Below are 16,140 nucleotides of genomic sequence, written 5' to 3' on the forward strand. Positions count from 1 at the left end.
GCAAAGCACATTGTTGTTTTATTTGACTAAAGAAGCCCTATTTTCAGTGGTGCTGTCTTACACTGCCCTTCGCAGATACCAGTGGCCCAGTTGAAAATGTTGCAGTACTGGCAAATATTTTTTTTCTTTTACCAAACCAATATTGTAGCCACGCTATTATTCTGTGGTTCCAGGTAACGCTCCTGGAACAAATGTGTAGAAAAATTAGCTTTATCATTAATATCATAAACACACACACCTGCTGTCCCTGAGCCTGCTCACTGTACTTGCGTGCGTGTGTGTGCAGATTCCCCCCGCACCTGTCTTTGTGCTTGTGGTGCTGATGGAGGTGCTTGTTGATGGGGACGAATGTTGTGATGTTGCTCCTCTGATCTTTCAGGCCAATCTGCCCCTGCTACAGCGGGAGCTCCTGCACTGTGCAAGGCTGGCCAAGCAGAACCCCGCCCAGTACCTCGCTCAGCATGAGCAGCTGCTTCTGGATGCCAGCACCACCTCACCTGTTGACTCCTCAGAGCTGCTTCTCGATGTGAACGAAAACGGGAAGAGGCGAACTCCAGACAGGTAAGCATCTCATAGACCCTCTTTGGCATTCTACTAAAAGGTCAATATTGTGATGTTTACTTTGATATAGTTGAGCAATGTGCCCCCATCACTACCACCCAAAAAAAATTACATTGTGGAGCAATCAGGGTTTGAAAACCCTCGCACTGGCTCCACCTAGAGGTTTTTCAAAGCCTGACTCCTTCCTGGGAGGGAGCACATTTGTGTGTGATTATATTTGTGTGTGTGGGTGGGCTGTGTTGTTTAGGTCCAGACCATTATGGGCATGCAGTCCTAAGAGGGTTGTCCACTAGGGAATGCAGCCCTCAGACTGAAAAGTGAGAAAATCACCTGATTCTATCTGGAGAATCATGCTGGCATGAAAGGACTCATTGCATATTTCCTGTGCCTTTTAAATCAAGAGCAGGCAAGTTGTCATCTCCGGATGTTTAGGCCAAAACTCCCAGAAGACCTAGACAGGGTTGCCCATCCCTTGTTTAAGTAGTACAACAACGAAACAGTGCATTGATGTGAGGGTGTTTTTGCTTTTGGTTTGCTTTGGTTTTTTCATGGTGGTTTGAGGTTTGAATTCTATAGGAGAACTTTTCTTCAAGGATACAGGATTTAAAAAAGCAATATCTAATGAGAACAGAACTGCTCTATAGAGATTAGACCATTTGACCAGTAAGTGGTATACTAGGATCTCAGACTTATGTCCTTTCATAATGTTGAAAATTCAAGATAGTCAGCTTGGGGCCCTGTAAATTCAACCATTATAATTTGTTGATTATAAGTATGCACCATGTTTTAACCCAGATTGATTGTCCAAACAGCTTGCAATAAAATTCAGACAAAAAATAATTTAGAAGAGATTTGTATGACTATCTATTTTGGGCTTCAGCAATTGAGAAGTGAGGCTATTCTCTCCAAGGGTGGGGGAAGAAGTACCTGCAGATGGAGGCTTTGCCTGGTGGATAATAGAAATGACAGCCCGCAGAAGCTCCACCACCATCACCCTGTTGATCTACTGAGTCTTCTGGTTCCTGGCAGCTGATGACATTTTCCACATTCTAGACTACCTCTTTCTCACAGAGCCTTATCATTTGGCTCTAGAATTGAAGAGTGGGTGAAGATCTGATGGTTGGGTGAAGATCTGATGGACACATGTGTCAATGTGTATTCTGTTGTGTACATATGGCAGGGTTAGTTCCACATAATAGGGCTTTGTCTTTTGTTAGAAATGTATGTGTTTGTTTGTTTGTATAGTGGGTTTATAGATTTTTTCCTAGCAATAATTTCCAAGGATGCCAGGATAGAAAGTCAGGTAAAACAAATTAAATAAGTTATGCTTGAGTGCAACAGAATGTTCCATTACCAGCAATCATTCAGGACCTTTACATTTGCACAAATATCTGAGGGCACAATTTAGTCCTAAATACTTAGGAATATGACAGATCTGTCACTAATTAGTCACTAGCCAGCTACCTGTTTAGTTTGTTGCATTTAAGTAAATTTCATTTGAATATGTCTGTTCCTTTCTCTGTTCTGTTTTGGGTAAAATACTCTGTATGGAAATACAGTAGCCTATATTCTGATTTACCTGACAGAAAATGTCTTGTCTTTCTCTGAATGCAAATTTGGGCAGTTGTGAATACGTAAAGCATTCAAAGCTAGAAAACCTAGGCCTGAGGAAAATGGGTGTGTCAGCTGTTGACTTTCCAATATCATAATTTGATCCTGTTGTAATATATGGTGTTGTAATATATGTGAACCATGGGATACAAGGCATTTTGAAAACAGAGAAGGAGTTAGCCTGTTCCATCCCAATGACAGTTAAAATATCAACAGGATGTATTCAGTAAAACATGATCCACTGGAGAAGGAAATGGCAACCCACTCCAGTATCTTTGCCATGAAAATCCCATGGACAGTACCAAAAGGCAAAAAGATATGACTCCGGAAGATGAGCCCCTCAGGTCAGAAGGGGTCCAATGTGCTACTGGGGAAGAGCAGAGGGCTAGTACTAGTAGCTCCAGAAAGAATGAAGCGACTGGGTCAAAGCCGAAAGGACACTTAGTTGCAGATGTATCTGGTGGTGAAAGGAGAGTCTGATGCTGCAAAGATCTATACTCCATAGGAACCTGGAATGTAAGATCCATGAATCAAGGCAAGCTGGATGTGGTCAAACAAGAGATGACAAGACTGAACATTGACATCTTAGGAATCAGTGAACTAAAATGGACAGGAATGGGTGAATTTAATTCAGATGACCATCAGGTATACTACTGTGGGCAAGAATGCCTCAGAAGAAATGGAGTAGCCTTCATTGTCACTAAAAGAGTAGGAAAAGCAGTGCCCTGTGGGAAAAGAAGCTGGAATTCAAGGAAGAACTGCAGGGCAGGGCAGTATGTTTCCAGCAGTTCCTCCAAGGAATGCTAGGTCAGCAGCATTTGGGTAATTTAAAACAGTAGCTTGGTCTAGCCACTTGGCACTGTTCAGTGTGTCAGGCCAGAACAAATCTTGAGGTTTTTTTAAGCCCTAGAAGGCCCCAGAGTAGCTGTCCAAGGATACAAGTTGTGGATGCTGGGCCTGTTCAGCAGGGACAGTGCTGCCTCAGTACGACTAGATAGCAGAACTGAGCTTGATCAAAACGAAGCCACAGCTGCCACATGGCATTATTTTACCTTGATTTTTAAACCACTTTTTGAGTATTGTGGATCATTAAATTTAAAGTAGGATTGAGTTAAACCTTGACAATTCCCATTGCTGGCTGGGCATATGGAAGGTATGGCCAGCATCTTATGAATCATACTTCTTAAATGTACACACATGCACACATATTCAATACCAAAAGTATTTACCTTCTTTTTATCATCTTCTAGTAATTCCATAATGTGATTAGCTTACATACGTGATATAGTTTAGGAATGTAGAGAGTGGCTCAAAGGCATGGTTTCGGAAATACTGGAATTCTGTCACTAGTTTGGCTCTTAGTTTGTCATCAATGGTAGAAACTGTGAGGGGACCGGTTTCGTTGGCTAAGAAGTTCCCATAGTCTGTGGTTTGCAAGAGTAATTTCAGATCTAAAATATGATTGAAAAAGGTAATATAAACACAATATTATAATATGAAAAAGGTAATATAAACAGTTCCTTCATGGATCACTGCCTTGTCGTGGCGAAGGGGCTTGCATTGCTCAATGAAGCTATGAGCTATGCTGTGCAGGGCCACCTAAGACGGACAGGCCATAGCAGAGAGCTCTGACAAAACGTGATCCACTGGAGAAGGAAATGGCAACCCACTCCAGTATCTTTGCCATGAAAATCCCATGGACAGTACCAAAAGGCAAAACGATGAGCCCCTCAGGTCGGAAGGTGTCCGATATGCTACTGGGGAAGAGCAGAGGGCTAATACTAGTAGCGCCAGAAAGAATGAAGCGACTGGATCAAAGCCGAAAGGACACTCAGTTGCAGATGTATCTGGTGGTGAAAGGAGAGTCCGATGCTGCAAAGATCTATACTCCATAGGAACCTGGAATGTAAGATCCATGAATCAAGGCAAGCTGGATGTGGTCAAACAAGAGATGACAAGACTGAACATCGACATCTTAGGAATCAGTGAACTAAAATGGACAGGAATGGGTGAATTTAATTCAGATGACCATCAGGTATACTACTGTGGGCAAGAATCCCTCAGAAGAAATGGAGTAGCCTTCATAGTCAATAAAAGAGTAGGAAAAGCAATACTGGGACACAATCTCACAAATGACAGAATGATGTCAGTTCAAATCCAAGGCAAAGTGTTCAACAGCACAGTAGTCCAAGTCTATGCCCCAGCCACTGGTGCTGAAGAGGCTGAAGTTGACTGGTTCTATGAAGGCCTACAACACCTTCTAGAATGAACACCAAAAAATGATGTCCTTATCATCATGGAGGATTGGAATGCTAAAGTAGGAAGCCAAAAGGTAACCGGAATAACAGGCAAGTTTGGCCTTGAAGTACAAAATGAAGCAGGGCACAGGCTGGTAGAATTTTGTCAGGAGAATACGATGGTCATAGCAAACACTCTTTTCCAACAACCCAAGAGATGACTCTACACATGGTCATCACCAGCCGGTCAACACAGAAATCAGATTGACTATGCGCTCTCCAGCCAAAAATACTCTATATAGTCAGTAAAAAGTAGATCAGGAGCTGACTGTGGCTCAGATCATGAGCTTCTGATTGCAAAATTTAGGCTTAAATTGAAGAAAGTAGGAAAAAGTACTAGGCCACTCAGGTATGACCTATATCATATTCCTGATGAATATACAGTAGAGGTGACAAATAGATTTAAGGAATTAGATCTGATAGAAAGAGTGCCTGAAGAACTATGGTTGGAGGTTCACAACATTGTACGAGGTAGCAACTAAAACCATCCTAAAGAAAAAGAAATGCAAGAAAGCAAAATGGGTTGGACACGACTTCACGACTAACAACATATTAAAATAACATCACATGTGTTTAATCCTGACCATTAGCCAGGTTCATCAAAATGTTCATACAATGCGTTCAGCAAATACTGAGGTGAATTTCTTGGGGAACTTTGGTGTTATGATGCCACTGCTGTGAGTGTCTCCATGTGAAAACACATAGATATGTTTAACAATAACACACAGATTTAACCCTGAATCATATCTTTAAGTATCATTTATGTTACTGCATCTAAAAATGTGATGAGCATGATCCAGTTCATTTTGAATGCAGTGTCGGTGGCATCATGGAGGGTTACCATAGTATCAAAATAATATGTTTCCTCAATACCCACATCTAGCCAACAGAGCATGTGTAACTTGCACTGAAGAAAATGGGGAAAGATGAATGAGTGGATGGGAAACAGGCACAAACCCTCCTTTCCGCCCGATGCCTCCAGTGCTACCTGCACAAGAACCCATGCATGAAAAGGGAAATGGGGTCTTGCTTAATCTTACTCAAGAATCTTACTACCAGAATCTTACTTACTTATTTCCAGATTCTTAACTGTGCCCTCTAGTTGTACGACTTTTTTTTACTCTATAGATGATTGCATTTGACTCCTAGACTCAAGATAACTTTCAGGGTAAGCCACACAGACTCCCTTATGACTCCCTGCTTTTCCTTACAACTAATAGTTTGCCATCAGTTCCCTGCTTATTTTTGGTTACCACAGCTTACTTTATGATTTCCAAAGCACTGTCCTATGATGATGGCTCATGAGCTGACTCTTTTTGAACAAGCATCAATTCAAAGGAAAGGAAATGAAGTCCAGATACCGAAGAGACTCTTGGTATGGGTGCCTAAATGGAGAACTGATTTTATTTAATTGACATAGAAATTATAGGTAACTTAACATCTAATGCTCCTCTTTTAAACAACACTCAATATAGGTGCTCCAAGGTAATATTAGACATTCAGTGGTCACAATCTACTATCTAGATAGGATGGGATATTAATACTGTATCAGTGCACACTGAGATTGAAGTACTTAATAAAATGAAGAGAGGAACATTCTTGCTCAGCCAGATCCAAAGTCAATTAAGTTTTGCCATGGTCCGAGAAGTATACCATAGACTTACTGATGAAACAATACTCTTGGAAGTCTAAACATTTAAAACTATGTTGGAATCTGAGAATTCAGATCAGTCCACCATACCAAACTATCCTTAGAAAGCAGAACATATTGGACAAAACAAGTTGCAATCTTTAGCTGGTTTTGAATTAGTCACATGGTTTTTCATGGCAATGTGAACCTTGCCCCACACACCTGCACTTTCTATTTCATTTATTAGTCAGACAGGACACATTTCATTTCTGCTGTGCTGCTTATGAGCTCATGTATTGCCAATGACCTTCTGATCCACCATGAAGACGTTATGCTGGGGGCCTGTTGCCAACTCCTGAGTTTAACACCTGAGGAGTTCACTCTAGTCTCTACAAACATCCCGTGCATCTTTGTGTTGGAGAGTCTTCCATGAGCATTAGGAGAAACGGCATGAGCACTACATGAAGTCTTACTGGGCACATATTGTATGAAAACTAGTACTGGAATAACTTCCATACCGTAAACATAAACATACCTATTACGCAGTGTTTGAAACTGCCTAGATTTATTAGAGGTTATGTTGAAAAATAAGCCCACAAGATGTCTAAGGAGATATGAGTATTAATTTCAGTCCAATTTTGGCCAGTAATATCCCATTTTGCACTTTTTAGAAACAAAGCCAAAGCTCAGTTTGCATTCTGGAATTCTGCAATTTGCAGTCAAAGTTCATACATTTCTGAAACTGTAATGCTTTTAGCGATACCAAAAATGTGTTCAAAAATACATACATTGGAAAACAGATGAGAAAAAATGTTTACTTTTGCAAAAGAGACACAAACATGCTTTAGTAAATGGGAAGCAATGCAAATATTTCAAAAGATACACACAATTGATAAATATATTTGAAAAAAGTATACAATCTGAATAAATGCTAATGAATTGTATTTAGCTATAAACCTTTTATTGGTTTTAAACTACCATGTTGGCCCCTTTTTGTATGAACAGACAAGCTAGAAATTAAAATGACATTAATAAATAATTATCTGTACTTCACACTTCCTTGGCATTTGTTATATTCAGCACAGTCTGTTCAGTGAAAGCTGAAATGAGGTGCAATATTTTTTTATCTGTATTTTGCCTATGCACCCACTCATGCCTTAAAGGTTTGAGAATAGACTGGAAAATATAGCCACTTACAGTATTATACACACACTCACACAGACACACACACACTGAATGCAGTTTCAGCATCTTCTTTGCATATTGATTTTCTGCCTCTTGCCATTTTTTTGTATGCTCGGTTCTACTGTATGCAAAGTTTTATGGAGCAGTCTGACAGCAGAGCTCTGTGTTTCACTGAATGTTTTCTTGGTACATATGGTCTGACACGGATGAGCAGCCACGGTGAGATTTTGGAGTCTATTAAACTAACTCATTAAAAACATCAATCTGTTTCTGTAATAACACTGGGAGCCATCAGTCACTGAATGAAAGAACAGAACGACACCTGAGGAGACAACACACTTTTGGTAATTTTCATGACAAGTCAGGGACAAAGCATTCAACACACACACACACACACACTTTTTAAAAGACTTCCACACTATTGCAGGAAGGGGTTTTTTTTTAATGTGTTAATGCCATTAGGAATGTCAGAGGTATCTGCAGTTCAGATTTCTATCAATCCAGTCTGTGAATTCTGCAGCAGACTGGATTTTCCTAGTTCAAGTGGATTCTGCAGATTTTGTGTTGTGCTTTGTTGTTGTTGTCATTATTTATTTTCTGGAAATTCAGTTTCCCTATAGGCATAGAAGTATGAGTTTTGGATGGATTTTTGTATCTTGAAGGGACTTGTGCATTTTTATATGTGCACATTTGCACAAAAGAAAATTTGAACAAGTGCATACAAAGACAAGTTCAGGAATTGAAAAAAACAACAACCCTGATTCTGTCAGTAGGAAGACAAGAGAACAAAACACCCAACAATCTGCAAAACACAGTAAAGATTTAACAAAATCCATACATTGCTAAGTGCCATAGTCGTTTACATTTGTAATCATTTTCTTGATTTGTATTTGGTTATAAATCTTTATATGGTTTAATAACTGATGACAAGTTTTACTTCCATTTAAGGGGGAAATTATATCTTAAGAATTATGACTGATAATGAATAAATCATTGCATGTTGGCCTGCTGTGTGTATGTGTTTGTGTGTCTTGGGGTGTGTGCATATAATGCTGTAAAACAAATTATTAAAGAATTAAGGTGCACTCTAGGTTTTAAAGGGGTTTATTTTAGGAGTGTTTGTTGTGTGTGAGCTTGTACTGTGCGAGAGTCCATTCAATTGCTCCACTTTTTTTCTTTCTTGCCAGAAAAAGCCATTAAAACTATAAAAAGAGCTGTGTTGGGTCAAGCCAAAGGTTCATGTAGTCCAGTCTCGTGTTTCTTACAGAAATTACTCAGATGCCCCTGGGAACCCCTCAAGCAGATTACAATGGAAATAGCCCACTGCAATTGTTATTTCCTCAATATAGTCTTGAAACGAAGATATCTACAGAACCATGAAGACTAATTGCCATTGATTGGTTTATACCCCATGAATTTGTCTAGTCCTCTAGTTTCTTTCCTAGTTAGTCACTGCTGGCACACATGTAACCGTTAACGTTTGTATTTCCCAACATGCATCACAGTACAATTAGTTAAACTGAACCACATTTGCCCATTTACCAGATTTATAGAGCTCTTCACAATCTGCTTAGGTAATTTGGTGTCATCCACAAACTTGGCTGTCTCACTGCTCCAGGTAATTTATGGACAACTTAAAAAGCAGGATTCCCTATACAGTTCCAGTTCTGCTATCTCTCCATTGAGTGACTATTTTCCTCATTTCTGCTTCCTATTCTTTAATGAGGTATGATTTATGAGAAGTCTTGTCCTCTTATTCCTTGAGTGCGACTTCCACAGCAAGAGATTATACTGAAGGACTTTGTCCAAAGTTTGTGAAAGTCCAAGTACATAGGGGCTACCAGATCACCTTTACCTACATGCTTGTGGACACTTTCAGAAAACTCTTGTTTTGTGAGCACATCGTTCTCCTTTTCAGCAGATCAAGGTGAAAAGGCTTATAACTATAGCCTTCTGTTGAGTTAGGCTCGCCAATCAGGACTAGCTTTGCCATTGTTGTTATTGTTAGTCGCGAAGTCGTGTCCGACCCATCACGACCCCATGGACAACATTCCTCCAGGCCTTCCTGTCCTCCACTTAAGCTTACGCCGACTGCTTCAGTGACTCCATCTAGCTACCTTATTCTCTGCTGTCCCCTTCTTTTGCCATCAAAGTTTGTCTGTAATCCCTAGAAGTTCATCTCACATATACTGCTTAAATTTGTTTCCATCTTTCAGATTGTTTCTCTGAAAAAGTCATTTCAAGCATAAGTATTTCTATAATAAAGGGAAATGTAGAATCCATTCAGCTTCTTTGCAGTTTCCTAATTCCCCTTTATCTGTGATGGCTCAACTTCCTTTCTCACCTCTTTCCTCCTTCTGATGTATTGTTGTTAGTGCATCATTTGGGGCTTTGCACTCTTCACATTCTTTTAAATTTTAGCTTTAACAACTCACGTTTGTTTTTCAATGACTGCAGCCTCAGGGTATTCTTGGAGACTATTGACTCCAGTATCCACCCTCAGTTTCAAATTGAACTTCAACAGAGCTCTCCATGGTGCTAAACCCTATCCCCAAAATAGCTTCACAACAATGGATAGTTCCTTAAAAGTTCAGATTACACCCCAAAGTCGAGTCATTGATGCCCTTTTTGGGATGTTTGTCTTGAAAATTGAATGTGCCACTTTCATAATATTAGGATTTTCTTGGTTGTAATTTTGTGTGATTGCAAATGGTTTTAGTTATTTTGCAATGAGTTTGCACCTCCTGGAACTAAATATGGATCCAAATACAAACTGCAATTAAAGTTCATGTTTTCCTGAGCTGCTGTGATTCAGAGAAATGAAGCAATTACTTTTGAAAAGCAAACACAAGCATGCTTTAATCGATGGGAGAAAAATACATAGATTTCAACAATATAGAAAATTATTGTGTATTCGGAAAAATGCATGGGAAATATGTACAGATGTTCAGGTGAAAGGAAAACTAAACTCATGGGTCAGAACAAGTTTCAATATGGAATATGGAAAACTTTGATGAGCTTAGTCTGCTGATTTGCACAGCCCTACTCAGCTGTAGGACATCTCCTTTGCATGCAGAAGGTCCCTGGTTCATTTCCTGGCAAATCCAGTTGAACAGATCTAGTTGATGATGTTTCCAAAGACTGACTCTGGAGAGCCACTGTTAGTCACAGTAGACAAAACTGGTCCATTAGTGTTGATTATAGCAGCCACTAACAGGAGCAATCTGGACAGTTTACAATGGTAGATAAGATACCATTAAAATACAATATAAAATGCAAACTAATAACAAAAACATCATGAAAAATGCAATACAAAATTTAAAAGCCAAATTTAAAACCAAATTTTAAAAGCTACAATTGCTTATTTGTCTGATGGATATATACCTGGTGCAAGACAACTTCCTCTGTTCCTTTTTTCCCGTCTTAGGTCTTATCCTCAGCCATAAAATAAAATTGATGCATGTTACTGTGAGCATAGGCAACATAACTCTTGTACTGGGATACTGGCCTACTGATAAAACTTGAAGCAGTACATACCAATGCCAACAAAATAAAAACAGAATAGCCACTGTTTTCTGGTAATTAGAACTGGAGAGATATGGAGGACCAAGTCTCAAAAACTAAAAATCTAGTTGAATTGCTGCATTGTTTCCATGCAAAACCAGTCCTTATCACTTTAACTGCAGAATGTCTTATGCATCACTATTGATTTTTACAGATCCTATTTGGGACATTTATTCACCCATCTATCTATATGATTTTTACTTCTGGCATGGAAAATTGCAGCTATTCACAATACCCTTATTGTCTCTGAGTTGTGTCTTAGAAGTGGTCACACAAATAAATCATTGTCACAAAAACGTATGTTTTCAGCTTTATAAAAACAGTTTATTATCAGCAATGCAGATTTTTTCAGTCAGTTGTAACCTAGTTCCACCAATCTGTCTTGGTCCAAAAAAATACACCATTTTAACCGCTTAGGATCTTCTATCACAAAAGCAAGAAAAAGGTTTCCCTTCATTCCAAGGACACCTTTTATCATTTCTGTTAGTGTTGGCAGGCTTATCAAAAGAAGAATTGTCTGCCACTCCCTGGGTAATGGGAGCTTAATACAATAAGATGAGGAAAAGTACAGAAAGTTCTCAAAGTGGAATTGCTGAGTGTTTGTGCAGTAGGATGGCAGAAATCATTTTGTCTGAAAGGATCCAATTTCAGGAAGCAGCATGACCATCTTAAAAGTACCATTGTATAAACATTTTATGACACGGCTTGCTTTCAACTCTGTGCTTCTTTTTTTTCTGTTTGTCAAGACTCATGCAGGAAAACTTGTAGTCATCTCAGCAGCATTGGAATTTTTTCCACTCATATCTGGTATAATTCCTACTGCAAAAATACAGACATTCAAGGCTGGCCCTTGCATTTGCCCTTTGCAAGTATCTGTAAACTCACAAACAACAATATGCTACTTTAAAAATGTTTTGGTTGTTGGAGAAGTCACTGTGATATTTCTTGGTGAGGGATATATATGAAAACAACCTGTATTTTCCCTAGTGGCCATTGATATAACATTGAAAATATCTATGTATAGCATGGGGTCAACAAAAGTTGACCTGTCTATTGCCAAGGAGTGAGCTATTGTCTTGCTATTCTGCAGTGTCTCTAAATCATAACAGAAGGTCAGGCTCTCCTCTCTAACTCTAAGCTTGAAGTTGGAGGTAGACAGCGGGGGGAAAATCTCTACATCCCCATAAGTTCACAGCTAGAAAGAGTTTACGGCTTGGTCTTTTCCTCTGTGCTAAATAAACCCACCAGTCCTGAAGGCATGCAGCATCCACTGGGTACGGAGCAAGGCTGCACTTCTCACCCTTCCTCCCCAGTTCAGAACTGGAAGAAAGAGTGCACAACTGGTGCCAGTGCCACCTGCTGGGTGCAAAGTCATATTCATGTCTCAGGGTATCCTGTATCCAAGTTGGAAGAGTTAGAGGCCTGTCAGCTTGTTTTGCATCTGTACCCAATAGGCTCTCCAAGCTAGGAGTCTGTTGGACAACCCAAGTGCCTGTATCTCTCATCTCCTGCTTGGATCTGAATAAAAGTGGCGAATTTCAGGACTTTGGAGCTTTCCTCTAGTCTTTGGGTCCTGAGGAAGCTTGAGGAAAAGCTAAATCCTGGTGAGCTCATATTACTCATCAGAGCCTGGCTCATCTCTCTTAATAGCAAGGTTGCTAAGAAGGAAAATCTCAGGAAATATCTAGTTACAGCAGGACTGCAGGGGTCACAAACCTGTGGCCTCCTACTGCTTTGGTCTACTTCTCCCACCATCCCTTACCATGGGCTGTGCTGGTTGGGCCTGCTAGGAGTTGTAGAACAAACAGTCTGAGGGACCACAAGTTACCCATTTTATATGCTGGATTAATAAAATAGAGGAAACAATTGGATCATATACAAGGTAATAAATAAAAATTGTTGCTGTTAAATTTTCAGTAAGATATGGGCATGACATGAGGACTATCAGTTTATATAGCTGCTCTTACTTTTAAGACAAAGCAGAGTACAAGCTGAAATAAATATGCATATGGTAGGCATGTCATGAGTGGAGTCAGCTGGAGCCGGGGGTCAGACTGAATGGCCTAGGAGACCCCTTCTGACTTGTTCTGTTTCTAAGTTTCTGTGTTTCTAAATATTCTCGGTTTTTACCAAAATATTAAAAAACTTACATGTCTGCAATAAATGAATGTTTTTAATCAGCTGCATGTTCTATAAAATTACATTATACTTTCCTTTAGGAAGAAAAACACTCTCTTAACCAAATATATTGTATCCCTTTCTTTTTAGAACCAAAGAAAATGGCTTTGACAGAGAGCCTTTGCACTCAGAGCATCCAAGCAAGCGGCCGTGCACTATTAGCCCAGGCCAGCGGTACAGTCCAAATAATGGCTTGTCTTACCAGCCCAATGGTCTGCCTCACCCCACTCCGCCTCCACCTCAACATTACCGTTTGGATGATATGGCCATTGCCCACCACTACAGGGACTCATATAGACACCCCAACCACAGGGACCTCAGGGACAGAAACAGACCTATGGGTAAGCAAACTCTTACAAGCGCTTAATCTTGGTTTTGCTTTATAGAAATGCTGAGTTATTCCTTTACTAGAGGAACGTCCTGGAATTAATAGAATCCCTGCTTTGATCCCAGTACATATCAAAAAGCTTAGAAGAAGGGAGAATCCTATCTATACGTTTCTTATCTCTGTATAACACACCTAATTTAGAAATGGATTGTGCTCAAGTTTTGACATGTTCTAGGTTTCCTTCTTGTTTCTAGGGTGAACAGAAATGCTAAATGTTTCCAATTGTGGAATCCTTTTAAGAAAACCATAGAGAAATGGTTTTAACAAAACCATAGAAATGTTTATTTTACACCCGTGTTTTAGCAAGTGGAGTTCCTATGAATAGGATCAAACATCAGTGTACCTTTTTACATGACCTATTGAAATAAAAAGTTGAATAAAAGTTTAACTATATGTTTTAGCATTTTCTGTGTAATTCAACAGAAATTTGCTATGGAGGCTTTCTTAGGAGATTGTGCACTCACCAACATGATGAACTATTGAAAAATTAGGTGTCACATCTATTTGTTCCCAAGCAGTGCCTTTGTTTTGGTTACAGATTATGGGGCATCTTGTGTTTCTTTTCATGGACTCCTTACTTCTCTGGAACTGGAGATTTCCAAAACATTTTATTTCAGACCTCATGGTCTTTCTCCTTCTCTTATTTTTTATTTGCTTGATTCCTGGTGCATCCTGTTAATGTACTGGATAAATGTTGACTTGCATAACCAGGTAATGCTGTGAATGCTTATAATTTATGGACGTATACAAAAGATTAAGTTGTTGCTAGATGACCTTGCATGCTATTAATATTTCATTTTATTTTGCTCTCTTTTGGCAGGGTTGCATGGCACACGTCAAGAAGAAATGATTGATCATAGGCTAACAGACAGAGAATGGGCAGAAGAATGGAAACACCTTGACCATGTAAGGAAATTAACCTACATATTTGGATCTAAATATAAGTTTCTTAGGTATATATGGGCAGCCAAAGACGGCAATGTTAGAATCTGGGTTTGTCACATGGTGAATTGATATGGCTAAAGACTGTAAGCAAGACAGTGCCAGTTAAAACTTCTTTGCAGTTTTGAACTTCCTGAATTGACTTAGACAAACTGCTATCACTCAGCCTTAGACTTCCCATTTCTGTCATGCATGTAAAAACATTAACTAGAAAATTGCCTATCCAGTGAAGGCCTGTGTGAACACTAAGATCATCAAAGGAGATCTTGCTGGTTGTACTGCAACCTGCAGATTGCCATCTGGCAGCAGTTAAGAAATAGACCTTCTTTTGCCTTATGGAATGTCTCCCCTGTGGTATTCAGGAAGTACCAACTGTGATGTATTTTAAGCACCTTTTCGAAGACTTGTATAGGTGCCCATTACATACAGTACGTCTTCCCTGAATTATTGTGTTGCCCAGTTAGTTTATGAATTATTCTTTTTTAGCTTTGGTTTTTTAAAAAATAAACATATTATTTAATGAGTTCTTATAGTAGGTTTGTTAATTTAAGTAAGATGGATGGATGATAGACATGCCCCCGCTTCACATAGTTATTGAGATATCTTGAATTGCAGTGTGTAAATTCTGATGGTGGTAGTAGTGGTTGTTTCACATTTTATAAGCAATATAAAAATGTAGGATTTATGACCTGCCTTGAAATTGTACAATGAATGCCAGTTTTGCGAGAAGTCATTGCCTTCAATAGTCATAATTTATTTGAACTAAATAAAGATAAAAAGTTTCAATAAAGAGAAATCATAATCATAAACTAGTGAGACCCAGTATGGTATACTGGTTAGTATGTAGTCCCAAGTTCAAATCTCCACTCAGTCATGAAATAATCATTGTGGGCTGGCTGTGATCGTTCAGCCATGGCAGCATCACAGGTCTGTCCTGAGGGTAAAGTGTGCAGTGCTGGCAAGAGGGGATGGGATAAAGAACTAATTGTGGTGCCCTGAGCTTGTTGGAAGATAGGCAGAGGATAAATCTAATAAAACAATATCATATTATCATACACTTCCACTTATAATCTCTAGCTCTTAAACTGCATCATGGACATGGTGGAAAAAACAAGGCGATCTCTCACTGTGCTACGGCGATGTCAAGAAGCTGACCGGGAGGAACTTAATTACTGGATACGGCGGTACAGTGATGCGGAGGATTTAAAAAAAGGCAGTGGTAGCAATCATTCCAGGCAGCAGAGTCCAGTGAATCCAGATCCCATTCCTTTAGGTACTGTATCTACTTTAAAATTGGAAATGTACCAAACATTTGTGGATCTTTCTTACAATGCTGTACTCCTTAGCACGTGCTCCTCTGTTTTCTTCTTCCTGCTGCAGATTTCTCGATTAAAACATGGGTGTACTATCTTATATAAAATCACTAATGAACAGGGGGAAAGTGGATTGTAATAAAACTACAGCTTCATATATTTACTTGAATTAGGCATTGTAGGTCAGAGTCCTATGCAAGTTTAGTTAGAAAAAATGTCCTACAGCTCCCAGCATTTCCCAGTCAGCTGGGGAAGTACTGGGAAACTGGCCTGGAAACACTTTCTGATCTTCTACCAATCACTCAGAGACCTGTGAACAAACCCACTTTACCTTCCACCCACCCTAATGCTCACTACTTTGAAACTCATTGAAAGAAAGGTGGTTTAGAGCTCTTGTAAGGAGATAATACATAGGTTTGTGCCATGGTCTGATCTGTTTACTAGTATAAAGAAGAAACAATGCCAAGAAGC

At 39.4% G+C, this 16,140-nt stretch overlaps 1 protein-coding gene across 7 annotated transcripts in view; it reads left to right on the plus strand.

Annotated features, from left to right (window-relative positions):
* RUNX1T1 (RUNX1 partner transcriptional co-repressor 1) overlaps window positions 1–16,140 on the plus strand; it is a 156,703-nt gene that overhangs the window by 114,998 nt on the left and 25,565 nt on the right. For all 7 annotated transcript variants that reach the window (XM_044423761.1, XM_044423765.1, XM_044423763.1 and 4 more), the window contains 4 exons: window positions 380–561; window positions 13,117–13,367; window positions 14,235–14,320; window positions 15,434–15,629. In XM_044423761.1, coding sequence (XP_044279696.1) covers window positions 380–561; window positions 13,117–13,367; window positions 14,235–14,320; window positions 15,434–15,629 — 715 coding nt within the window. The remainder of the gene's footprint in view (window positions 1–379; window positions 562–13,116; window positions 13,368–14,234; window positions 14,321–15,433; window positions 15,630–16,140) is intronic.

The sequence above is a fragment of the Varanus komodoensis genome, unplaced genomic scaffold, assembly GCF_004798865.1.
Source record: "Varanus komodoensis strain SLA01 unplaced genomic scaffold, ASM479886v1 scaffold14_1, whole genome shotgun sequence".
NCBI classification, from domain to species: domain Eukaryota; kingdom Metazoa; phylum Chordata; class Lepidosauria; order Squamata; family Varanidae; genus Varanus; species Varanus komodoensis.